This window comes from Podarcis pityusensis (genome assembly GCF_964106645.2).
Source record: "Podarcis pityusensis genome assembly, chromosome: 16".
NCBI lineage: Eukaryota > Metazoa > Chordata > Lepidosauria > Squamata > Lacertidae > Podarcis > Podarcis pityusensis.
In genome coordinates this window covers 24,455,724-24,481,074 of record NC_138041.1, presented here as the reverse complement: position 1 = coordinate 24,481,074, position 25,351 = coordinate 24,455,724, and the positions used below count along the sequence as shown (strand labels likewise).

The window sequence follows — 25,351 nt, the reverse complement described above, 5'->3', positions numbered from 1 at the left end:
GGTAGGCTAAGAGAGGCCTTTGAAAGCTAAGGATCAGATGATGCAGATCCACTGGGCTGCCATCCTGGCAAACTGGATTGGGACACCATATCAAGCTGCATCGCATAATGCGCTTTAGGACAGGAGTGGGCAGGAAATCTGTCTGGATCGACTGGGAGGCTGCCACATCGAGAGGGCAGAGGCTATGGGTCAGAAGAGTGGACCCATGGGCAGTGACAGACATTATGTGCATTTGTGTACAGTGGACGCTCGGGTTGCGAACATGATCCGTGCGGGAGGCACATTCGCAACCCACAGCATCCGCAACCTGCAGCACCGTGTCTGCACATGTGCGGGTTGTGATTCGGAGCTTCTGTGCATGTGCAAAGTGTGATTCAGCGCTTCTGTGCATGTGCGAGCGCCGAAACCCTGAAGTAACCCATTCCAGTGCTTCCGGGTTTCAGTGCGTCCGTAACCCGAAAACGCGCAACCTGAAGCGTCTGTAACCCGATGTATGATTGTATTCTAATGAACTGAACAGAGTGAAAGGTTATGAGTCATGGGGGTGCAGAGATGGGGTGTGTGAATGGGGGTATGAATGAACTTAGTGCTTAGTTTATATCTTTAGTTACTATTTTGTTAATGTTTTTAATATTGTTTTATGGATTCTAAATGCTGCATCGATTTGTTAAACGCACCAGTTGTCACAACTGTGAGGTTTAGCTTATTTTTTAGTTGCTGTTTTTTATAGATTGCAATTTTTTTTTGGCTAATTTGTTAATTCTTTTATATGACATATGATGTATTCGCGATGTGCTATCATGTTTTATTATGTTATGGTTGTTTATAGGTTGTTAAATCGCTTTGAGATTCATTTGAATGAACAGTGGCATAGAAATGCAATCAATCAATCAATCAATCAATCAACCAACCACAGCTGCCCCACCCCGGCTTATTGCCCACCACTACCATGGCCAGGGACCAGGGACCAGCGCATTGCCAACAGACACTTGAGATCTGCAAGGCTAACTCCCCCAACACCTGCCCACCAGCTGATGTCACTTGTGACATCATCTGATGAGTGGGAGGACAAGGTTAAATCCTGCACTGGCAGTGTGTACCGGTTTCGAGCAAGGAACAGGGGCACATAGCCAAAGCAGTAGGATTTTACACACACATCCTGCTCATCAGCTGGTGAGTGGAGGGGTTAAATCCTGCTCGTTTCAGCAAATTTCCTAATTCAGAACCCCTTGCTGAAACAGTCAAGGAAAGGAAGCATAGCAAAAGGAAACCCAGGGACCACAGCAGGGAGATCAGAAATCATACTAGAATTAGTGAAGAATTAACGCGGGTGGCGCTGTGGGTTAAACCACAGAGCCTAGGGCTTGCCGATCAGAAGGTCAGTGGTTTGAATCCCTGCGATGGAGTGAGCTCCCGTTGCTCGGTCCCTGCTCCTGCCAACCTAACAGTTCGAAAGCACCTCAAAGTGCAAGTAGATATATAGGTACCGCTCCAGTGTGAAGGTAAATGGCGTTTCCATGCACTGCTCTGGTTCGCCAGAAGAGGCTTAGTCATGCTGGCCACATGACCCAGAAGCTGTACGCCGGCTCCCTCGGCCAAAAAAGCGAAATGAGCGCCGCAACCCCAGAGTCATCTGTGACTGGACCTAATGGTCAGGGGTCCCTTTACCTTTTAAACTCAATTTTGGATGTAAGAAGTGCAAACTCTTTTTCGGATTGCTTTTTGTTCTGTACTACATTTTTGATATATTTTTTCTTTGTCTTGCTATGTTTTTTCTTTTAAAACCAATAAAGCAGTTTTAAAAAGAAACAGTCAGGGAAAACCTCCTTTTAGCAGTACCCTGAAAGGTACTTTGACGTGCTCCTTATTTTTATTATTACAGCCTTTATTTAATTTTTTTTACACCTCACCTTTTCTCCAATGCCTGGATAGCTAAGTTGCTGATAACACCAAGATCACAGGTTCAAGCATTGCATGGGACAGGTTGGGTAGAGGGCTGTTGGTGTCCCTTCCAACTCTACAATTCTAAGCCCTGACTTTGGAACTTCAAGGCACCTTGCAGCGGACATCATTGTGATGTCAGGTGATTGACAGGTGGGCCTCCTGTCCAATGCGGCTCATGCATCTGATCCCGATACGGATCTGGCCCATGTAGTTTCACACACACACACACACACACACACACACACACACAATGGTAATCTAAACTGCTGGACTATGCCAAAATGGCAAAACTAACTGGGAGACTCAGGAACCAAGAAGACAAGGACTTTAAAAAGGAATGGGGGAAATTTGCAATTTACTTAGGAGAGCACTGTAAGCAAAGCAAAACTTTAGCTGGACTATAAGAATCACTTGTAAAGTAATGAAGTTTATGGATAATTTGGGGAAATGGAAATAGTGGAGAACATATTGATATGCAGTCTTAATTACTGTAATAAGGACCCATGTAGGAGATGGGCAGGGGGGAATCACGAGAGACAGAGAATCTCACAAAATGATTATAGAAATTGTTTGATTGTAAATTTCTATTGATAAAAAAAAATTAAAAGAATAACAACAACTGTGGGAATAATAACACAGTCCCTTAATTAAGTTTGCATTGATCCTGGCTTAAAAAAAAAAATCTGTTAGTACAAACAACATTCTGATTCACTGTTGTTATTTTGTGTAAAAATTAATTTTATCAGCCCTCTGATTATTTGCAGTTATTAAAAGCATTTGCATTCGTAACCAAGAAAGAAAGCCCCCCCCAACATTCTTAACCTGTCCTCAGCTTGTCACTGAGTTCCCCTCGGTGCTTACCAGTACAAAATTAAATGGACTCAACACCTCCATGAAGAGTTCGCTCCACTGGTCTGTGAAAAGAGCATCTTTGAGCCGTTTGTTGATCATGGAGTTCACCTCCTGGAGCCTGAAAACAATTCAAAATTGTCACCAGCTGGCAGGCAAACACTTTGGAAAGAACACTCTGCTCTCCAAGCACTTTCATGGGATAAAGAAAATGGAGGAAGTCTCATGTTCTTATAAATAACCCCTCTTTTTTCCATAAAATTTATATACCAATTGATTGTAAAGCAAAAAGTCTCAGAGAGAATAAAACTATAAAACTAACTATAAAAACAATTCTTCAAAAGATAAAATCAGCAATGAACTAAAAACAGATTAAAACTTACAGCAATTTTTTTAAAAGGCTTTTCTAAAAAAAATTGATTTTTTAGCAAACGCCAAATAGAGGGCAGGGAAGGCACCTGCCTGGTATCAATAGGTAGTGAGTTCCAGAGATTAAGTCCCACTCTAGACAAAAAAAAAGATTGATTTCTTACAAATGCATAATGGGTATTATGTGGGACCTAGAACAGCGCCAATTCCGTAGTTCAAAGCAGCCGAGGATTTTTCAAGCCAAGGATCAGAGGGGGCTGAGCTCACCCCACCCACAGGGCTGAAATCACTTCCCCCACCAACACATACAAAAGACTCAGTGGCTCTACAAAACCTCGCCCTGTACCAATTCAAAATCAAAAGGAGAACCTGTTCTTCTGATTGAAGATATGAGAGGGGAAAACCACATAATTGCCAGATAATGGAATCATAGAACTGTAGAGTTTGTTCTGAGGTTTGGGCTGAGTTGTTGCTACGTCAAAAAAATTTCTCGGGCATTGTCCTTTTTCAACCATTCTCTGTCAATTTAGGAGAAAAGAAATCGCATCTGAAAATTACAAAAGGGGAGGGAGAATTTGGGGTGGGGTGCCTAGATTTGTGAAGATTGCATTAGGGAAACCTGGCTGCAAAAAAAAAAAAAAAAACCCTGCAACACTGTGCAAAAATGTATATATTATTAAAATAAAGGTCGGCAGCGAATTTTTAAAAAGAAAAATTTACAAACAGATGTAGAAGTTGAAGGAGCTGGGTATGTTTAGCCTGGAAAAGAGGAGGCTGAGGAGATATAATAGCCATCTTCAAATATCTGAAATGCTGTCACGTGGAAGATGGAGAAAGGTTGTTTTCTCCTGCTCCGGAGGGTAGGACCCGAACTAATAGATTCAAGTTACAGTGGTGCCCCGCAAGACGAATGCCTCGCAAGACGAAAAACTCGCTAGACGAAAGGGTTTTGCGTTTTTTGAGTCGTTCCGCAAGGCGAATTTCCCTATGGGCTTGCTTCGCAAGATGGAACGTCTTGCAAGTTCTTGCGAGTTTGTTTCCTTTTTCTTAAAGCTGCTAAGCCGCTAAGCCGTTAATAGCCGCTAAGCCGCTAAGCCACTAATAGCCGTGCTTCGCAAGACGAAAAAACCGCAAGACGAAGAGACTCGCGGAATGGATTAATTTCATCTTGCGAGGCACCACTGTACAAGGAAAGAGATTACAACTAAGCATCAGGAAGAAATGTCTAACAATAAGAGCTGTTCGAAAGTAGAGGTCGTGGATTCTCCTATGTGGGGCTACCTTTGAAAGTAACCTGGAAACTGCAACTACTCCAGAATGCGGCCGCTAGACTGGTGACTGGGAGCAGCCGCCGAGACCACATAACACCAGTCCCCTACATTGGCTCCCAGTACATTTCCAAGCACAATTCAAAGTGTTGGTGCTGACCTTTCAAGACCTAAATGGCCTCAACCCAGTACACATGAAGGAGCGTCTCCACCCCCATCATTCAGCCCGGACACTGAGATCCAGCTCCGAGGACCTTCTGGTGGTTCCCTCACTGCGAGAAGAGAGGCTACAGGGAACCAGGCAGAGGGCCTTCTCGGTGGTGGCACCCGTCCTGTGGAACGCCCTCCCACCAGATGTCAAGGAAATAAACAACTATCTGACTTTTAGAAGACATCTGAAGGCAGCCCTGTTTAGGGAAGTTTTTAATGTTTGATTGTGCTTTTAATTCTGTTGGGAGCCACCCAGAGTAGCTGGGGAGACCCATGGGCGGGGTATTTATTTTTCTTCGTCTTCATCTTCTTTGGAGGTTTTTAAAGCAGAGGTTGGATGGATGCTTTAGTTGAGATTCCTGCATTTCAGGGGGCTGGACTAGATGTCCCCCAAGGTCGCTTCCAACTCTATGATTCTAAGTGGGGAGAATGAAACTTCAAGGTTGTGGGGGGAGGATGAGAAAGGGAGAGAAACTAAATCGGGCAGATTTGGCCATCTCTAGTCCCAGATGTTCACATCTGGGAATCACTGCCCTGAGCACTGTTCCTTCACCCTGCAGAGTTGTGTTGGATGGGAGTTCACACACACTTAAACACACACTCTACTGACATGCTCTGCCAAAAGGGCACTCCATGGCGGATCCTTTTCCTTACCCAATGGTGATCATGTCTGTGTCGTTGGAGTCCCCCGTGTTGAGGTGCAGGAGCGAGGTCACGTCAGTGGGAGGCATGGCTGTACCAACGTTCCAGGTCACGATAGTGATGCTAAGAGGAAACAGGGAGCCTGGTGTCAAGGGTCATTAGTATTAAACTCAAGGCTGTATGACTGTCACGCACTCTATTTGGGGCTGCCCTTGGGCCTGGTTCGGAAGCTCCAGCTGGGGCAGAATGCTGAGGCCAGACTGCTGACGGGAGCTTCTGGTCAAGAACATGCAGCCCCTTGTTAGAACACCTCCACTGGCTGCCCATCTGAACAACTTAGGTCCAAGGTACCACAGGGAACACTTGAACCCAGTATGTTTCTGAGCACAATTCAAAGTGTTGGTGCTGACCTTTAAAGCCCTAAACGGCCTCGGCCCAGTATACCTGAAGGTGCGTCTCCAACCCCATCGTTCAGCCTGGACACTGAGGTCCAGCTCTGAGGGCCTTCTGGAGGTTACAGGGAACTAGGCAGAGGGCCTTCTCGGTGGTGGCACCCACCCTGTGGAATGCCCTCCCATCAGATGTCAAGGAAATAAACAACTATCTGACTTTTAGAAGACATCTGCAGGCAGCCCTGTTTAGGGAAGTATTTAATGTTTGATGTTTTATCGTGTTTTTAACATTCTGTTCAGAGCCATCAAGAGTGGCTGGGGAAACCCAGCCATAGGGGCAGGGTATTATTATTATTATTATTATTATTATATGTCCTACCTTGAGCACGGAAATCACCTGTAGGAGCATCATTGGTTATTCCCCAAGTTGGTGAAGCTCATTTGACAACAGGAAACTAAGCCTTTAGTGTCATTGGCCCAGTCCTGTGGAACTCTCGGCCACTAGAGAGTCAGCAGTTGCCTTCTGTGCCAACTCTTAAACACCTGCCGAAAACATTTCTACTCTGTCAGGCCTATGCAGGCGATTAAGAACACTGTTGGGATTCTATTCCACCTTTTGCTGCAGACATGGGATTGTTGCGTGTCACACATCTGTTTACACTCCAGCACAGATTGCTGGCGTGAGCGGAACTTCCGCTCTGTATAGTTGTTGTTTTTAGCTCTCTCTCCGAGAAGACGGCAAGGAGAGACAACATGTTTCTTTGTCCTGATTTATGTTTAATAAATGCATAGCTTAGTATGTATCTACAGCCTCAAGCCTCTTCTGTTGCGCAGTATACACTGCTGAGTAAAGTGTGCTCAAGTCTGTAAGCTTGGGTCGCTGATGTACGTCGGAGCAGAGGTCGAGGAATCTCCGCAGCAACAAGGCTGAGAGGGAGACGTTCCAGCTGGTCTTTCGACCCCCCGATTCCGACAAACACACACTTCCACATTGGTCAATTGATGTCTGTTTTTAACTCTCTAACCTTTTCACAGTTTTTATTTTACTATTTTTTATGTTTTATTGCTATAAACCACTTTGATTATTTTTTTTTGACATAGCAGAATATAAGTACAGTTAACCTTGGTTGTTGTACGCTCCGGATGTCGGACGTTTTGGCTTTCAAACGCCAACAACCCAGAAGTGAATGCTTCCGTTTTTGAACGATTTTTTGAAGTCGAACGGCTTTCGAGGTGCATTCTCCATTTTTTTCAATGGATTTTGCAGACAGCCCCATTATGCCTAGGTTGTCAAATGTTTCAGAAGTCGAACCAGAATGGATTACGTTTGACAACTGAGGTTCCACTGTATTTTTGTAAGTAAAATAAAATAATAATTATGGGTTGTTGTTATTAGTATCGTCTTTGTGCCCTTCACCCTAAAGTCCCAAGGAAGGTTACATTAATTTGCACTATTAAAAACAGTTTAAACAACTTACAATCACAAAATAAGGTAGGTCCCTGATAGGGTTGCCATATTTTGAAGAGCAAAAAGGAGGACACATTTGCCAACTTACCGTATTTTTCCGTGTATAAGACGACCCCTATTTTTTGGGACTCCAGATTAAGGAAATGGGGGAAGATTGCACAGAGTTGTTGAAGTTTGGGGTGGGGAGTTGCCGACAATCACTCACCCGCCTGGCCACCACTGCCAATCACACGCCTCGACGAACCCGCCAATCACCTGCCTGCCAATCGCCCACCCAATTGCCGCAGCAGCAGCCAATCCCCTTGCCACAACCACCAATCACCCGCCCAATTGCCGCTGACATCTCCTGCTTGCAGCTGCCACCAATCGCCCATCCTCACTCTGCACTATCCGTGTACAGTGGACGTTCGGGTTGCGAACGTGATCCTTCCAGGAAGCCTGTTCGCAACCCGCAGCGTTCGCAACCTGCAGCGCCATGTCTGCACACACGTGGTTTGCAATTTGGCACTTCTGCGCATGCACAAAGCACAATTTAGCGCTTCTGCGCATGCGCCAAAACCCAGAATTAACCTGTTCCAGTACTTCCGGGTTTGGCGCGGTGCACAACCTGAAATCGCACAATCCGAAGTGTCTGTAACCCGAGGTATGACTGTATAAGATGACCCCCATTTTCCCCCCATTTTTTTAATAATAAAGAAAAATCATCTTATACATGGAAAAATACGGTATACTTTTAACTATGGATCACTATGAAGGAAGAGGACATGTGCTGGAAAAAAGGACACATGGCAACCCTAACACTGTCGAAAGCCAGAGTGGCAACCCTAAAGTAAGCTGGACTGAGGTTTGCTAGACTGAGATTCAGCTAGCCAGAAACACTTATTTCACATTCACACCTGCACACCAGGCATGCAGGGAGGGTCTGTGCAGATGAAGTTGCCTCCCCCCCCATCAACAAACCACAGACAGAGTTTGCCTCACCCCAGACACCATCATTCAGCTGCAGGCTTTTGAGACGTGGTGTTTCATCTGAGACAAGCAGCTTCCAAGAATTTTGCAGATCAAGACAGTGACAGCCTTTGAACACCCCAGTATTTTATGCCTCAACCACCTCCTCATTAATTCATACATCACACAGGCATCTTCTAGGTGTAGTTTTAGACATCTTAAAAAGGTTATTTAGACAAGCTTACTTTGCCACGTGAGTGACCTAGTTTTGCATTTTTTGCCTTGCTGTTTTTTTTACCTCAGACTTCATTATGTTGATTATGTACAGGAGTGCTCTAACTCCAAACATATAGCGGTATAGAAATTTATGCATAAATGAATACATATTTATACAGAAGATGCTAACTTCTTTTATTTATTACCTCTGCCTGCCACACTGCAATATAAACTTCTTTGGGGCAGTTTAGAATAAATAAGGTTTGAAAAAACAGCTAAAAGCAAAAAGCAAAAGCAAAACAGAAAACCGTTTAGGGGAGGGAGAATCCTGCATTACTTGTTATTTATAAAGCTTGGATGAACAGAAAAGTCTCTGTCTGGTGCAAAAATGACCTCCAAGATAACACCACTTGAGCCTCCCTGGGAAATCTGTTCCATTACCAAGGGGCCACCACCAAAAAAGTCCCTCTCCTTAGTGGGGTCCAACAATACCTGGAGGCATCAGACTGACCCCCTTGGATGCTGGCATCCACCAGACATTCAGATGTTGGACACCCTCCAAGTGTCTCTGTTTTACAGATTTACAGAAGCTGTCGCAGTTTCTAATTTGTTTTTCCTTAGGACATCCCTATTTTCATCAGAGAAATGTTGGAGAGTATGGAGTTATGTGACCCCCCTGAGCCAAGGAGATAACTAACTATACAACCTTTAGAAGACATCTGAAAGCAGCCCTGTATAGGGAAGTTTTTAAATGTTTAATATTTTATTATGGTTTTATTATGGGACGTGAGTGGCACTGTGGTGTAAACCACTGAGCCTTGGGCTTTCTAATCGGAAGGTCGGCGGTTCGAATTCCCACGACAGGGTGAGCTCCCATTGCTTGGTCCCTGCTCCTGCCAACCTAGCAGTTCAAAAGCACATCAAAGTGCAAGTAGATAAATAGGTACCGCTCTGGCGGGAAGGTAAATGGCATTTCCGTGCGCTGCTCTGGTTCGCCAGAAGTGGCTTAGTCATGCTGGCCACATGACCTGGAAAAACTGTCTGCAGACAAATGTTGGCTCCCTCGGCCAGTAAAGCGAGATGAGCGCCGCAACCCCAGAGTCGTTTGCGACTGGACTTAGCTGTCAAGGGTCCCTTTACCTATATATCTTGGAAGGTGCCCAGAGCGGCTGGGGCAACCCTGTCAGATGGATGGGGTCAGTGCTTTTTTCTGGTGGGGACGCAGAGGGATGCATACCCCTAAACATTTTGTGAATATTTGTACTTGTGTCCGTTTACTGTATTTATTTTCCCTGATCTGAACTATAAAATGGTGGTTTTCCTTGAGTCAAAATGAGAGTACCCCTAAACATTTTTTAAGGAAAAAAAGCACTGGGCAGGGTATATATAAAACAACAACAATTGAATAAGATGTCCCTATTTTCATTGGATAAATGTTGGAGGGTATGTAATAATTTTATTATTTATGCCCCACCCATCTGACTGGGTTGCCCCAGCCACTCTGAGCGGCTTCCAGCAAAATATAAAAACGCAATAAAACATCAAACATTTTTTTAAAATCCCTATAAAGGGCTGCCTTCGGGTGGACTACAAAACTTTTGTTGGACTACAAAACCCTTTGGATGCAGCCAGCATGGCCAATGATCACGGAACTGGAGTCCTGCAACAGCAAAGTCGTGAGATTCAAATTCAATCAATAAAACACAACAACACTGTAGCCAACTAACCCCCAGTTAAAACCTCGCTTTGGCCACAAATGCACAAAGGGACCTCTGCAGAGACACTCTCTGGCTCAGCTGCTTAGGGCAGGGTGCTGATAATGCCAAGGTTGCAGGTTCAATCCTTGCATGAGACAGTTGCATATTCCTGCATTCCTACGATCTATGATTCTTTTGGCCTTCCCTGCAGGGCTGTCATTAGCCAGGGATGGAGCTGATGTCCTCATGATGTTCTCCAAGACTCCCGGCAGCCTGCACAGCGAGCAGTCAGGGATAGCGGGAGCTGTCGTCAACCAACGGGCACTAATACAATTTAAGCACTCTGACCGTTTGGCACGTGCCATTTTCAGACGCCGCTGTGCTAATATGATTGGCGTGGCCAGCTGGAATGCTCAGTGCCTGGCAGAAGCCCCCAGAGGGCCACTGGCCACGGCAGGCTCCCTGGCAATAAATCCCAGGGCATTAACACAATTAAACCGCATATGCGGAAAGGAGCCAGTTAGCGTCAGCAAAAAGGACTCGCTGCAGGTGCAGGGGGGGGCGCTGCTCCATGGGAGAAGGGCTTGCTTGGCCCTCCAGCAGGAGGGAGCTGGTTCCAAGTTGCTTATGCCAGGCATCCTGATAGCCCCATTGTGGGGGGGGGGGGGGCAGAGGGAATGACTGGTGGCTCTCTAGTTGTTGGATTCTCAGTTCCCGTCAGCTCCAGCCAGCAGGATGCAATGTCCAAATTGGACCCAACCCTAGCCTGCATCGCTGGGAAGTTGGGTTGTGAAACGAGGGCACAATTTAGGAAGCCACAGAGAAGGACACACACAGAGACACACCTACAGGGTTGCTCCTAAAGGAGCGAAGCCCAGTTTTTCTTACCAGCTCACTGGCACTATGCCGAAAAGGACAATAGTTATGAACCGTAAAAACAAGCCTCAGTACAAAGGTCTTATGGCAAAGGCTTAAAGATAAGACCGGTTTGGCCCATTTAATGTTGCAATAATTATAATGAGGTTTGCTGTAAAAAGGTGGTCTACTCTCTCATTCATAGTGTGAAGCGGCAGCAGCGGCAAAAAATAAAATAGGCTAATGCAATTCTAGGCTGCATCAATAGAAGTCCAGAGTCCAGATCAAGGGAAGTGATAGTCCCACTCTATTCTGCCTTGTTCAGACCTCATCTGGGGTTCTGTGTCCAGTTCTGGGCACCCCAGAGTAAGAAGGCTAATGACAAGCCAGAAGGTCCGCAGAGGAGGGCAGCCAAGATGATGAACAGTCTGGGACTCAAACCTTAAGAGAAACGGTTGAGGGAGTTATAATATCAATATTATAATAAATTGTTGTTGTTGTTGTTATATTTTATTATTTATTATTTATACCCCGCCCATCTAGCAGGGTTTCCCCAGCCACTCTGGGCGGCTCCCAACAGAATTAAAAGCACAATAAAACATCAAACATTAGAAACTTCCCTAAACAGGGCTGCCTTCAGATGTCTTCTAAAAGTCAGATTGTTGTTTATTTCCTTGACATCTGATGGGAGGGTATTCCACAGGGAGGGTGCCACTACCGAGAAGGCCCTCTGCCTGGTTCCCTGTAACCTCACTTCTTGCAGGGAGGGAACCGCCAGAAGGCCCTCGGAGCTGGATCTCAGTGTCTGTGCTGGACGATGGGGGTGGAGACGCTCCTTCAGGTATATCGGGCTGAAGCTCTTTAGGGCTTTAAAGATCAGCACCAACACTTTGAATTGTGCTTGGAAACGTATATGGTCTCAGTGGCCACTCCCAGTCACCAGTCTAGCTGCTGCATTCTGAGTATGTTTAGCCTGAAGGAGGAGACCGAGAGGTGATTTGAGAGCTGTCTTCAAATATCTGAAGGAGGATATTGGATATGGGAAATGGAGCAAGCTTGTTATTTGCTGCTCCAGAGGGTAGGGTCCAAAGCTGCTCAACAGTGGAATGGACTGCCTGAGAAGGTAGCCAAACTCTTCTTCACTGGAGTTTCCTAAACAGAGGTTGAATGCTCATCTGTTAAGGGTTCTTTAGCTGTGATTCTGGAATTGCTGGTGGTGGACTAGATGGTGCTTGGGGACAGCTTCGAACTCTACGATTCTATGACTGAATGATGGGCATCGGGATTCATCAATGTGGTACCTCGGGTTATGTACTTATTTCGTTCTGGAGGTCTGTTCTTAACCTGAAACTGTTCTTAACCTGAAGCACCACTTTAGCTAATGGGGCCTCCCACTGCTGCCATGCCGCCGCCGCGCGATTTCTGTTCTCATCCTGAAGCAAGGTACCCGAGGTACTATTTCTGGGTTAGTGGAGTCTGTAACCTGAAGCGTATGTAACCTGAGGTACCAACTGTATCTAGAGGGACAATACATGAAAGTCTTTCAATAAAAACTACAGTGGTACCTCAAGTTACATAAGCTTCAGGTTACAGACTCCGCTAACCCAGAAATAGTACCTTGGGTTAAGAACTTTGCTTCAGGATGAGAACAGAAATCATGTGGCGGCAGCAGGAGGCCCCATTAGCTAAAGTGGTACCTCAGGTTAAGAACAGTTTCAGGTTAAGAGCAGACCTCCAAAATGAATTAAGTTCTTAACCCAAGGTACCACTGTATATCTGTATATCTATCTATCTATCTATCTATCTATCTATCTATCTGGACACAAGCTCCCCAACCCCAACACGATGCAATTTGCATCTCACTGACTCTCCCCTGCTTCAAAAAAGCAACCTTCCTCCTAACCCATAGGTAGGCAACCTAAGGCCTGGGAGCCAGACCCAACCCAATTGCCTTCTAAATCCGGCCTGTGGACGGTCCAGGAATCAGTGTGTTTTTACATGAGTAGAATGTGTCTTTTTATTTAAAATGCACCTCTGGGTTATTTGTGGGGCTTGCCTGGTGTTTTTACATGAGCAGAATGTGTGCTTTTATTTAAAATGCATCTCTGGATTATTTGTGGGGCATAGGAATTCCTTCATATATTTTTTTCAAAATATAGTCCGGCCCACCACTTGGTCTGAGGGACGGTGGACCAGCCCATGGCTGAAAAAGGTTGCTGACCCCTGTCCCATCTGCTCTTGGTCCCTCACCCCACCACCTGAGCCATCGCTCCCCTCCCATCACACCCAGTCTGCCTCACCGAAACTCATTGTCCTGCTTGGTGTGGGGCTGGCCGAGTCGCATCAGAAAGCTTTCCTTGGGATTCATGTTGCTGCTGCCCAGGTCCTGGGATTTGGGGGGCTGCCGGAGCCTGCCATACGAGACGATGTCCTCCGACTCAGCCTTGGAGAGCATGGCAGACTTAGAGGGGCCCACCCTTCCTCCGCCCGAGATGTACTCGCTCGAGATGGCTTTCGGGAGGGACATGGGCCGGTGCGAGGAGCCGGAGCGACCCAGGTAGATGTGGTCGCTGGATTCGGCCTTTGGGAGTGTGTCCTTGAGTTCCACTGTGGCGAGGATGCCAGAGGTCACTGGGTCCAGGCCGCAAAGTTCTGGGAGCACACCCCGGCTGGGTGACTGGCTGAGTTTCATGGAGGGAGAGACGTTGGATTGGGTGGACGAGCTGCCGGAAGCTGGAGACAATGGCCGTAACTCTACCGGAGAACGCAGGTTTGGGGTGTTGAACGCATGGACTCCCCCAGAGCCCTCCGGCTGGGCTCTGTTGAGATCCAAGGAGAGAGGCTGGTTCTGTCTCTCAGATGCCGAATGGCGAGACCCGTCGGGCTGCAACCGGGTGTGGAAAGAGTCAAAGAGCGAGTCAGGCCTAGTCCCACTTGGCAGGTTTCCTCCAGTATACACAGCATTGTTGGATCCCTCAGGCTGGTACCGGACTGTCCCATCTGAGGCGTACTGGTTGCTGGCAGGAGAGAACAGCCCTGGCGACGCCAATCCTGTGATACTGTTGCGTGGAGACACCGGCTGGGACCCGATGGGGGAGGGCGGGCCTTGGTCCCTGCTGCCACGGTGACTGGACTCCATCTTGAAGAAGAGGGGAGAAAAGGGCAGAGCACATTAGACAGCCGCGTGGCATGTGAGGCCCTGCCTGCCAGCCTATCTTCACGCAAAGATGCCCACAATGACCCTGGCAGGCGCGAGGAACCCGTCTCAGTTTTGCCCACAAATTCTGCAGGTGTCCGCAGAGCAGAGCCAAGCAAGGTCATGGCTAGAGCCAGGCTCTGATGGGAATTCTCTGCAAGGAGGTTTTTGCATATATCTGGCATGTCCCTGTGGGGTCACTGCAACCTCCTTCCTTCTCGTCTTCTCTTCCAGGGCTGGCTAGGACCACATGGCCCATGCAAGAGAACCTCCCTGACTCTTAACCTCAGGAATGGACAGACAGAGGGTACACCATGTCTCTGTATACAAAGGCTGCCCTTTGAGATGACCTGGGCTCTCAGCATCCACTCCTAACCCTGCCCTCTTCTTCATGTTCACCAGACCTTCTGAAGAAGCCCTTGTAGCACCCTGGGGCAATGAACTCCAGGCGGCAATTGTGACACAGCGTGAATTCCTTCAGATACCAGGCCGCTTGCTCCCAGCCCAAATTCAATAGAAACTGGGAACACAGGAAACTACCTTCTACTGAATCAGACCATTGGTCCAGCCAGCTTGGTGTTGCCTCCACTGACTGGCTCTCCAGAGTTTCAGTCTCTCCTAGCCTTGCCTGGAGATGCCAGGGACTGAACCCGGGACCTTCCACATGGAAAAAATAAATAAATACTCTGCCACTGAACGCCAGCCCTTTCTCCAAGTTGTTTTCAGTGACACACCAATTTCCGTGGTTCCCAACAGCCTTTGACAGCTCCCTGCTCTTATTCCAGATTGACATAACTACCACACACACAGGCGCCTACAACATGGGTGGTTAGCCGGTCACCCTCCAGATGTTACTGGACTCCCATCATCCCTGACCCTTGACTAAGGGGTTAACAGGAGCTGGAGTTCCAACAATGAATGGACAGGGCCCAAGGGAACTGTCCAATTCCTGAAGTTCCCATGCCCCACCCCCACCCCATAGCAAAGGAGTGATTATCGTGAATTTCAGGTCAGATCTGAAACACATCGAGAGACTTCATTTCCCTGACGCTTCCTGGCACAGTACCCAAACCCATCCAAACAGGGAGAATTCATGGCCTTCCTCTGACGAATCACTTTCCATGCCACCATGCCCAGATTCTCCGGGTGGCAGGAGGTTGGCATCGCTTTCCTGTGCCAACAGCCGTGGAACGTTGGGGCTGAGGGTTCTCTCTCCTGGGAAAGAAGCTTGGGCAAGTGGCCAGCGGCCAGCCAGGGTCCGAAGGGGGAAGGTTAGGGTTCAAGGTTATGACTGGTGAAGCCCTATATGGTTGGGACCTAGGCTACCAGAAAGACCATATCTCCCTCTATGAACCTGCCCAGGTGGCACAACCCTCAGGTAAGCACCTCCTCTAGGTTCCAACAACATCAGAGGCACAGCTTTTGGTGACACGAGGGAGAGCCTTTTCAGAGACTGCACCCAGATTGTGGGATTCCCTCCCCAGAGAGGACAAGCTGGCTCCTTCTGCCAGCAAGCTAAGACCTTCCTGTTTCAAAGGCAGGCCTTTGAAAATTGTCACACAGGTGATGCTGAAGGCCGGGTGGCTGTCAGGGCAAACTGGGTTTGAACTGCTGGCTCCAAATATGTTCTGATGTGGTTTAATAACTATTTTTAACTAGTTAGTTCTCATTAAATGTAAAGGTAAAGGGACCCCTGATCGTTAGGTCCAGTCACAGACGACTCTGCGGTTGTGGCGCTCATCTCACTTTATTGGCCAAGGGAGCCAGCGTACAGCTTCCAGGTCATGTGGCCAGCATGACTAAACCGCTTCTGGCAAACCAGAGCAGTGCACGGAAATGCCGTTTACCTTCTTGCCGGAGTGGTACCTATTTATCTACTTGCACTATGTGCTTTCGAACTGCTAGGTTGGCAGGAGCAGGGAACTGCTAGGTTGGCAGGAGCACCTTCTGATCAGCAAGTCCTAGGCTCTGTGGTTTAACCCGCAGTATAGAAATGATAATCGTCATCATCATCATCCCAACGGTCCTCTCTAGACCAACCCTGGCAATGCAAGAATAACAGCTAAAGACCACCACCCAAACTCTGCCTTAAAAACCTCCAACAAAAGAGATTCAACTACCTTCCAAAGCAGTCTGTTCCACCATCTTACAGCTCTATTATTATATTAAGTCATTTTTTAAATTATGTATAATCAGTAATTAGTTATTATTATAAGAAGCACTGTAATCATACATTCAATATCACCATATCGGGGAAAGAGCCCTTGCCTGCCTCCCTTTTTTTTTTTTTAAACCAGACTCTAATTGCCTTGATAGCTCGGACAAAGAAACCGACTGAGTCAGGCTAACAGCAAATCAATATTCAACAATCTCCCCATACACAGCGAGAGGGTCTTCCCTGCAATGCCCCCAACATATGCAGACAGCATTCCGTAAACAAGAATCAACAGTCCCCACCCCAGTTTCAGAGCAGAGAAACTAGCCAGCCACAGGGGCTAGGGCCATAGCTCAGTGGAAAAGCTCCTATAGAAGTGCATGCAGAAGGTATTGGGTTCAATCCCTGGCCTCTCCAGATGAGGCTGGAAATGTCCTGTGTTCGAAAACTGCTGCCAATGCAAACTATATTGAGCTAGATACTGAGCCTCGGTGTAAGGCAACGTCTTGTATTCTTATTACATAGGACTTATGCCAGGGTTAGACTCTTTGCCCAACAGAGAGCTGGTGTGGCACAGCAGTTAGAGTGTCAAACTAGGACCTGGGAGACCAAGGTTCGAATCCCCGCTTCAGTCATGAAGCTCCTTACCTTGGGCCAGTCGCTGCCTCTTGGCTCACAGGGCTGTTGTGATTATAAAATTGGGGAGGGGACGAGGGAGCTCCTTGGAGGAAAAGTGGAATAAGTTTAAAGATAAATACATAGGTTGAGCTTTTAACATCATGATCATACAGACTGTGCTTTTTGCACTGTGGTTTAACAATCCCTCTTCGCAGGGAGCTGTGCGAACTGTAGCTCTGTGATGGGAATAGGGAAGTCTCCAACAAACTACAGCTCCCAAAATTATTATTTGAGGGGAGGGGAGTCATGGTCGCTCAAAGAGGTATTGCAGTGTTTTAAATGGATGGGGCAAATGTGACCTAACATGGCTTCTCACTCCAGAAACCTTTTCAAAGTGTGGAAGGCAGGGACTGGAGGCTGGCGCGTCTGTGCGGGCTTCACCAGTGAGTTGCAGCCTGCTCCTGTCGGAGAAGCCTGAGGCCTTCAGCCTCCCAGAAAGACCCACCGCCAACACCTGCACTAGAAGACGAACGGTGCTGACAGCACTGTCCAAGAGAAATGCACTCTGCACATGCTCTTGAGCGCTCCCTTGTTGGCAATGACATCGCTCGTCTCTGGGGCTCAAAACCTGGTAGTAAAATGAGCTCTGAGGCTCAGATCCTGCATGTGAGCAAAGAACTACATGGAGTTTTTGAAAGAGCTGGACCACCGACTCTAAACTTCAATACAGGGTTAAACACCCCCCCCCCCACACACACACTTTTCTTGCCCTCAGGAAATCTTACAGGAAGTAATTTCAACACTGTATTCATTACATGCTAAATCCTCAAAGAAAGAAAAGATTAACCTTTCTCCAAGCTTCCTTGGGCTGACCCCTCCTTCCCTTGCACCCCACAAATGGGGGGGAAAGCAGCTTTTTTAGCTTTCTGAGGAAAAGTCCCTCCTGCCTCAGTTTCCCCATCTGAGCACTTAATATATTTATTGCATTTTTTTCCACGGAGCTCAAGGTGGGATGGAGAGGGCTCCTTCTCTTTAAGCCACACAACCACCCTCTGGGGTGGGTATCGGCTGAGAGACAGCGACCACCAGCCCAAGGTCACGTGGGGATTTGAACCCGGGTCTCATCAGACACTTTTACCTCTATGCCACACTGGTTTGCCCGACTGCAAAAAGGGAGTCCGCTAGGGCTCACAATCAAAATCAGTGGAGGCTGGTTTATTAGTGCCATTGTGGAAAACGGCCCCACCAACCTCAGCCAGCCCCCACCTGCCAGCCTTCTTAGAGACATCCGGTCCAGGGGGTGGCACTGCCAAAACCGCTTCCTCCTCCTCCTCCTCTGTCAGTGTTGCCCTTGGCAAACTCAGCGCAGAGGAGGATGGGGACAACACAAAACTAGAATGAGATGGTGCTGTCTATTGAGGGGAGGGCAGCCCCCGCTTTCCACCCCAGCAGCCCCAACTAGCACCACCTGCCATAGAGGATTGGTGGGCACCTTCTGCCCTCCACAGTGCCCATCTCTCACAGCTTACGTGCCCTTCATTTCCCTTCCCCTCTCTCTCCTGCTCTGCCCGGCTGGATGCAGAGCTCCCAGTCCTGCTGACAGCGAGAAAGGTAGAGGACGTCCTCTCTCCCCAGCTCCCTTTCCCCAGAAGAGAGCTTCCTCTCCCCGCCTCCCCTCCCTCTCTGCCTAGGCCTGCCCAATGCCCGCCTTGCTGCTGCTGCTGCTGCTGCCAGGTGGGCATATTCGTTCACCTTGGCATCCATGCTTTTGTATCTCCCGAAAGCAGGAAGCGGGCACAGAGTGCCTGCGGCAGGCAGACCCCGGGCGCTTTTGCACCAGCAGGAGGAGAGAGGAAAAGGGGGTGTTTGCTCGACAGTGCCAGCTGCAGACTCAAAAAAAAAAAAAAGGATTTGCCCGCAGACCAGCTGGCACTAGAATGGGCAAGGGCACCAAAGGAGTTTGGCCCCAGCAAGAGCTGGAGAAAAGGGATGGGGAAAAGGTGTAGCTTAGACACCAGGATGGCAGCTGGCAAGGGGGTGTAACGAAGGGGCATCCAGGAAAGATTTAAAAGGCACATTTTCCTGGAAATATGACATGGGACATCTGGTGGCATCAGACAGGGGGTGTCCATGTAAACCCACCACTTCTGCAAAGCCCCTCGTTCAACCCCACACACCAAATCTACACACACACACCATCTGAAACAAAGGCCATGTAGGCATTTAAAGCTGACTTTCAAGATTCCTCCATCTGCCGTTATCCTTACTTCACCCCAACCCCCCCCCCCACGTGTCTAAAATTAGATTGTAAGCCGTTTGGGGCAGGGAACCACCCTTTGCATATTTTGCTCTACAGAGCCCCCTATCACTAATTGATTATAATATTGTGCCAATGTTGTTGATGATGATAGTAATGATAATAATAGCAAGGGAGATGGCCTTAGCAGAGTAGGGGGGTTGTGTGGGGTGGGGGGGTCTGGCTGTCCATCACCACTATGTCACCCTCTTCCCCATAAGCAAAGGCTGAGAGCCAGCAGGTTGTCGTGGTTAGAATGTCTGGCTGAGACCAGGGTTCAAATCCTCCACTCAGCCACATGAAACTTACTGGGTGATCTTGGGTGCCAAACCAGGTTCACAGGGTTGTCCTGAGGAATAAATAAGGGGGGGAGGAGATCTGAATCCCTTATTCAGCCACAGAACTCAGTGGGTGATCTTGGGTGCCAATCACTGCCTCTCAGCCTAGCCTACCTCACAGGGTTGTTGTTGCGGGGGTTAATTGAGGGGAGAACCACATATACCACCTTGAGCTCATCGGAGGAAAATAAGGTAGGATATAAATGTTATGGGCAGATAATAAATAAACAAGCAAGCAAGCTGGAATCTGGGGCAGGGGGAGGAGAGAACAGAGCGCCTCTTGGAAACAGCGGCAGAGCCCAGCTCGCTACAATGGGCACCTCAGAGTCTTCCTGCAAGGAGGGGGAAATCCATCCCAGACCGATCCAGAAAATAGGCAGCTCCAGAATGCACACCTGTCAGAATCGGAAGCTCACCCTTGCACCGAATGGACCACCACACGCACGCTAAAAAAAGGGGGTGGTGGCAGGAGGGGGTCCCTTCTCAAAACCTGGCTGGCGCTTCTGAGCTCCTGTGCTCGGTGGTCTTCAAGCATCCCCCGTCCCACCTCCCCGGTGCTGCGAGCACTCACACGTGCGCGCACACAATGGACAGATAAGCTCCTCTGAACGAACCCCCCCCCCCGTGCAATGCTTAAGAACCAGCCCCCTCCACCCACCACCCCACACCCAGAAGCCAGCCCCCTCCTTTCTGCCCAGACTCTGCGTGTACCCATTTCCCAGAGGAGGTGGGGGGATGAGCGAGCCAGACAGCCGCTCGCTAAGTCCCGGGAGGCTCCCCCTCCCACGCACCCGCAGCGTGCCTAACTTACACACCTGAGCCCCCATGCTGGGATTCCGGATTCCTGGCTCCCTCCCCACCGTCGCCCCTTCGCCTCCCCAGCCAGGGCCACCTTCGCCTTCTCCTTCACCTGCCCGGCCATTGGCTCCGGGGCCCGCCGGCTCCGCCAATGGCCTCCGTCCACCTGCGGCCAGGAGGGGGAAAGGCCGGCCCCGTCCGCGCTCACCTGGCGCCGCTCGGACGCCCCCGAGGCGGCTCGGCCCCTGGCCAGCGCCTGCTTCCTCCGGCTGCTGTTGGCGCTGCTGAGCGGCGGCGGCGGCGGCGGCGGCGGCTGCTCCATCGCGTGCGCAGCTCCTTCCCCGGCGATGCTGAGCTCCCTCCCGCAGCCCGGGCAGCCCGTGACGTCACCGGAGCCGGCAACCTGCCGGAGGATTTAAAGGCACAGGAGCGCGCTGCGGCCAGCCGCGGGGGGGCGCTGCGGAAAAGAAGCGCGGCTTTCCTTTGCTAAAAATATAAGCAGCTAGTCCTCGTGAGCAGCAGGCGCCGGAAAGCGGCGCCGGAGGAGATTCCCAACGGAGTCCGATGATGATGATGATGATGATACAGCGGTACCTCGGGTTACATACGCTTCAGGTTACAGACTCCGCTAACCCAGAAATAGTACTTCGGGTTAAGAACTTTGCTTCAGGATGAGAACAGAAATCGTGCTCCGGTGGCGCGGCAGCAGCAGGAGGCCCCATTAGCTAAAGTGGTGCTTCAGGTTAAGAACAGTTTCAGGTTAAGAACGGATCTCCGGAACGAATTAAGTTCTTAACCCGAGGTACCACTGTAATAATAACAACAACAACAACAACAACAACAACAATATTATTTATATCCTGCTCATCTGGCTGGGTTGGAAGGGCTACTGCTCCTTGATCTTTCCAAGCAGGAGTGCCAGCTTGAATACAGTGGTACCTTGGTTCTCAGACTTAATCTGATCCGGTAGTCCGTTCCAAAACCAAAGTGTTCCAAAGCCAAGGCATGCTTTCCCATAGAAAGTAATGCAAAACGGATTCATCCTTTCCAGACGTTTAAAAACAACCCCTAAAACAGCAGTTTAACATGAATTTTACAGTACTATCTAACGAGACCATTGATCCATAAAATGAAAGCAATAATCAATGTACTGCAGTCACACAATCAATCAATCAATCAATCAGTAGCTGAACTGGGTTCCACACAGTCACAAAAACAAAACAAAAAAGTGCCGCAAAATAAATAGCAAAAACAGACAGACCTCAGCATAATACTCAAAATGGAAGCGTGGCACTCAAATCGGAAGCATAACACTTAAAACAGAGCACTTTGGGCTTGCAGTGTTTGGGTTCCAAGTTGTTTGAGTACCAAGGCATTTGAGAACCAAGGTACCACTGTGAAATATTGGAGGGCCCATGTAAGCCCCACTATGGGCGTAGCCAAGGGGGGAGGCAGGTGGGCAGCTGCCCACCTAAATCAATCAAAATCAATACAAATCAATACAAATCTGAGGTTTCCCACCCCCCACCCCAACAAAAGCCTGCCCCCTAATGAAAATCCTGGCTACATCCATGAGCCCCGCCCCACAGAATTCATCACAAGACATGGCACAGGGACAGCATTTGAATGGCAATGTCCATCAACTTTGAAGGGGCTTGGCCCCCTCAATTGGGGGGAGAGGGTGGCAGAAGGGACCTCGGCCCCTAGGAGTTGGCTCCTATTTTTCTAAGTCAGAGTGTACCCGAGGCAGGTCAACTTATTGTGGCACCTGAATCTCACAAGAAGTACCCCTTCTTGGGAGGAAGAGGAGAGGTACTACTACTAAAGGTAAAGGGACCCCTGACCATTAGGTCCAGTCGTGGCCGACTCTGGGGTTGCAGCGCTCGTCTCGCTTTATTGGCCGAGGGAGACAGCATACAGCTTCTGGGTCATGTGGCCAGCATGACTAAGCCGCTTCTGGCAAACCAGAGCAGTGCACGGAAACGCCATTCACCTTCCCGCCGGAGCGGTACCTCTTTATCTTGGACATGCTTTCAAACTGCTAGGTTGGCAGGAGCAAGGACCGAGCAGCGGGAGCTCACCCCGTCATGGGGATTCGAACCGCCGACCTTCTGATTGGCAAGTCCTAGGCTCTGTGGTTTAACCCACAGCACCACCCGCGTCCCAACTACTAATGATAATAATAATGACGCTAATATAACTCTTATAGAAAAAACTGGGGTTGGCTTTTACAGCCCAACTCTCCGTCAAGGCATTCAGTGTCCCCCTAAGTTATTGGTCAGAGGTAACTGAGTAGAGGCAGGATCCAGTGAATGCAAGGAAGAGCTTTATTTTTTCTGTGGCAACAGCTGATGATATTTTGCTGCAGTTTCGTGCACACGTGCTGGCTGGGGGTGATGGAAGCGATCTCCCCAAATGGCCATGCTTGCTGGGGGGCCAGCTGGGGGTGGGGTCCAGGTCAGGGGAGGCTGCTTTGACCCCTGCAAGGTTGCTGCTTCCTCCTGTTTCCCTCTCCTTTTTCTCGGTTGCACTTCAAACTAGGTCACTGTCCCAAAGAGAGGGGTGGTGCTGCTGTTTTTTTGCCCTTTTACAGCCCTTCAGTGCTAAAGCACACATATCCACTCACCCACCCCATCGTCTTGTTTCTATTGATTATATGTAAGGCACACTGGCTCTCGGCTGCAGGGCAGGGTGAAAAACGTTTCAGACAGGAAAATAAATAGCCCATCTCGTTCGCCGACCTTCCCAAAGTCACGGATGCATGTGCCCTTCCTTGCTTGATTCAGTTCGGCTGCGGATCGGCATGTGTGGAATCCGGTTCGATTCCTTCTTCGCCGAAATCGATCAACAGATGTCCTGTTTGAATTCCAGGCGGTTCTGAGTGCACGGATGCCCCCACCAACATTTGGCCACTGTGAGAACAGGATGCTACACTAGATGGCCCGGTCTGGCAAGACCCTTCTTATGGAGGGCGATTCCGATAGAACCTCCATGCTCAGGCACAGTCTACCTCTGTATACCAGAAAATAGGGAGAGCGACAATCGGAGAGTACTGCCGCACTCAGGTACTGCCATTTGGGATAGTTCAGTTGGTAGAGTGTGAGGCTCTTAATATCAGGGTTGTGGGTTCGAGCCCCACATTGGGGCAAAAGATTCCTGCATTTCAGGGGGGTTGGGCTAAATGACCCTTGTTGTCCCTTCCAACTGTATGATTCTTTGCTTGGTGGGCTTCCCATAATGGGCATCTGATCAGCCACTGTGAGAACAGGATGCTGGACTAGATGGCCCGTCGCAGCAGGGCTATGTTCTTTTTTTATATACATATAATTTTTTATTAAATTTTCTTTTTTACACTCTAGAATATTCATTTAAACAACCTTAAAATGTCAATGACTTCCCTTCCTCTCTTTCCATGGTTCATTTTGCATTATATCATAAATCCCTGCATATTTTACATAAACTAAACCATTCAGTACAGTATTCCATTATTACATCCAACACAACTTGTTTACACTGTTGAATTTATCTTAATGCTGCCAATGTTTTCACATGTACACAATTTGCCCCCATACATTCAATAAACATTTCCCAATCTTCTATGTTCTTATCATTGTCACTTGCTTGCCTCTGTTACAAGCAGGTGTGTCAAGGAGATCCCAATGCCATGAAGACTGGAGAAGATGCCTCCAGAATCTCTGGAGAAGCAATGCCTGGGCTGCCCACAGCAGGGGACCTGAAGAAAGCTGAGGGCAAAGAGGTTGACTTACCTGAAGCAGCTCCTCTCTCACCTGCAGACTCAGGGATGGGATGTCTTCCCTGGTCACTCCACACAAGACTTCAGTTGGCTGGAGCTCCCTGCAGAGGCAACATGTCTTGGGCATAAGCATAATTACCTGGCTGCTGGATCAGGCCAATGGACCATCTAATCCAGCATCCTTGTTCTCACAGTGGTCAACCAGATAGATAAAAGGTAAAGGACCCCTGGATGGTTAAGTCCAGTCAAAGGTGACTGTGGGGTTGCAGCGCTCATCTCGCTTTCAGGCGGAGGGAGCCGGTGTTTGTCCACTGACAGCTTTCTGGGTCATGTGGCCAGCAGGACTAAACTGCTTCTGGCACAACAGGACGCTATGATCAGTGGCGGAGCTTCATGCTCTGGCACTGGGGGGCGGAGAGCAGGCTGGGGTGGGGCTGGCGCATGTCCTGGGGGCGTGGTGTGCTGCCCGTAGGGGCGTGGCTCCCAGCATGGGCAGGGGAGCAGTAAAATGGCACCCCACTGGGATTGCGCTGCCGGGGGCGGTGCACTCCCCCCGCATGCCTCTTCCTCTGCCAGTGACTGCGATGGAAGCCAGAGCGCACGGAAACACCATTTGCCTTCCCGCCGCAGCAATACCTATTTATCTACTTGCACTGGTGTGCTTTCGAACTGCTAGGTTGGCAGGAGCTGGGACAGAGCAACGGGAACTCACTCCATCATGGGGATTCGAATTGCCGACCTTCTGATCGGCAAGCCCAAGAGGCTCAGTGGTTTAGTCCACAGCGCCACCCACATCCCATGGCCAACCAGATACCCCTATAAGAAACTACAAGCAGGATTCGAGCACAGAAGCACTTCCCCCTCTTGTGGCTTCCAGGAACTGGTATTCAGAAGCATTGCTCCCTCCAACCATGGAGTCAGAGGAAAGCCACCATGGCTAGTAGCCACGGATAGCCTTCTCCTCCATGGATTTGTCCAGTCCTCTTTTAAATTATTATGATTATTTATCAAACTTGTATGCCGCCCTTCATGCACAGATCTCAGAAAAACAATATATTATTTAAAACGCTCTAAGTTGGTGGCCATCACTGCCTCCTGTGGCAGTGAGTTCCACAGTTTATGCACTGTGTGAAGATGGACTTTATTTCCAACTTCCAACATCTACCTTCATTGGATATCCATGAATTCTAGGACTACAACAGGGGGAGGGAAAACTTTTTCTAGCCCTCTTTCTCCATGCAATGTGTGGTTTCATAAACTTCTATCATGACACCGCCTGCTTGTCTTTTCTGTAAACTAAAAAGCCCTAAATGGTAGAATTGGAAGGGACCTTGAGGA

General features: G+C 48.8%; 2 protein-coding genes across 4 annotated transcripts in view; one reads left to right on the top strand and one right to left on the bottom strand.

Annotated features, from left to right (window-relative positions):
• INPP5J (inositol polyphosphate-5-phosphatase J) overlaps positions 1 to 20,559 on the bottom strand; it is a 37,846-nt gene extending 17,287 nt beyond the window's left edge. Inside the window, exons 1-4 of one of the 3 annotated variants that reach the window (XM_080986227.1) lie at positions 20,468 to 20,559; positions 13,159 to 13,997; positions 5,295 to 5,405; positions 2,806 to 2,914 (exon numbers count right to left, since the gene is read on the bottom strand). In XM_080986227.1, coding sequence (XP_080842353.1) covers positions 2,806 to 2,914; positions 5,295 to 5,405; positions 13,159 to 13,997 — 1,059 coding nt within the window. In that variant the 5' untranslated portion in view covers positions 20,468 to 20,559. Of the gene's footprint in view, positions 1 to 2,805; positions 2,915 to 5,294; positions 5,406 to 13,158; positions 13,998 to 15,120; positions 15,266 to 20,276; positions 20,304 to 20,467 lie in introns of those variants that run through there. The other 2 variants (XM_080986226.1, XM_080986225.1) reach the window with 2 other exon arrangements.
• The window catches only part of SELENOM (selenoprotein M), a 32,347-nt gene continuing 22,305 nt past the window's right edge, over positions 15,310 to 25,351 (top strand). Inside the window, exon 1 of the mRNA XM_080986532.1 lies at positions 15,310 to 15,432. Coding sequence (XP_080842658.1) covers positions 15,403 to 15,432 — 30 coding nt within the window. The 5' untranslated portion in view covers positions 15,310 to 15,402. The remainder of the gene's footprint in view (positions 15,433 to 25,351) is intronic.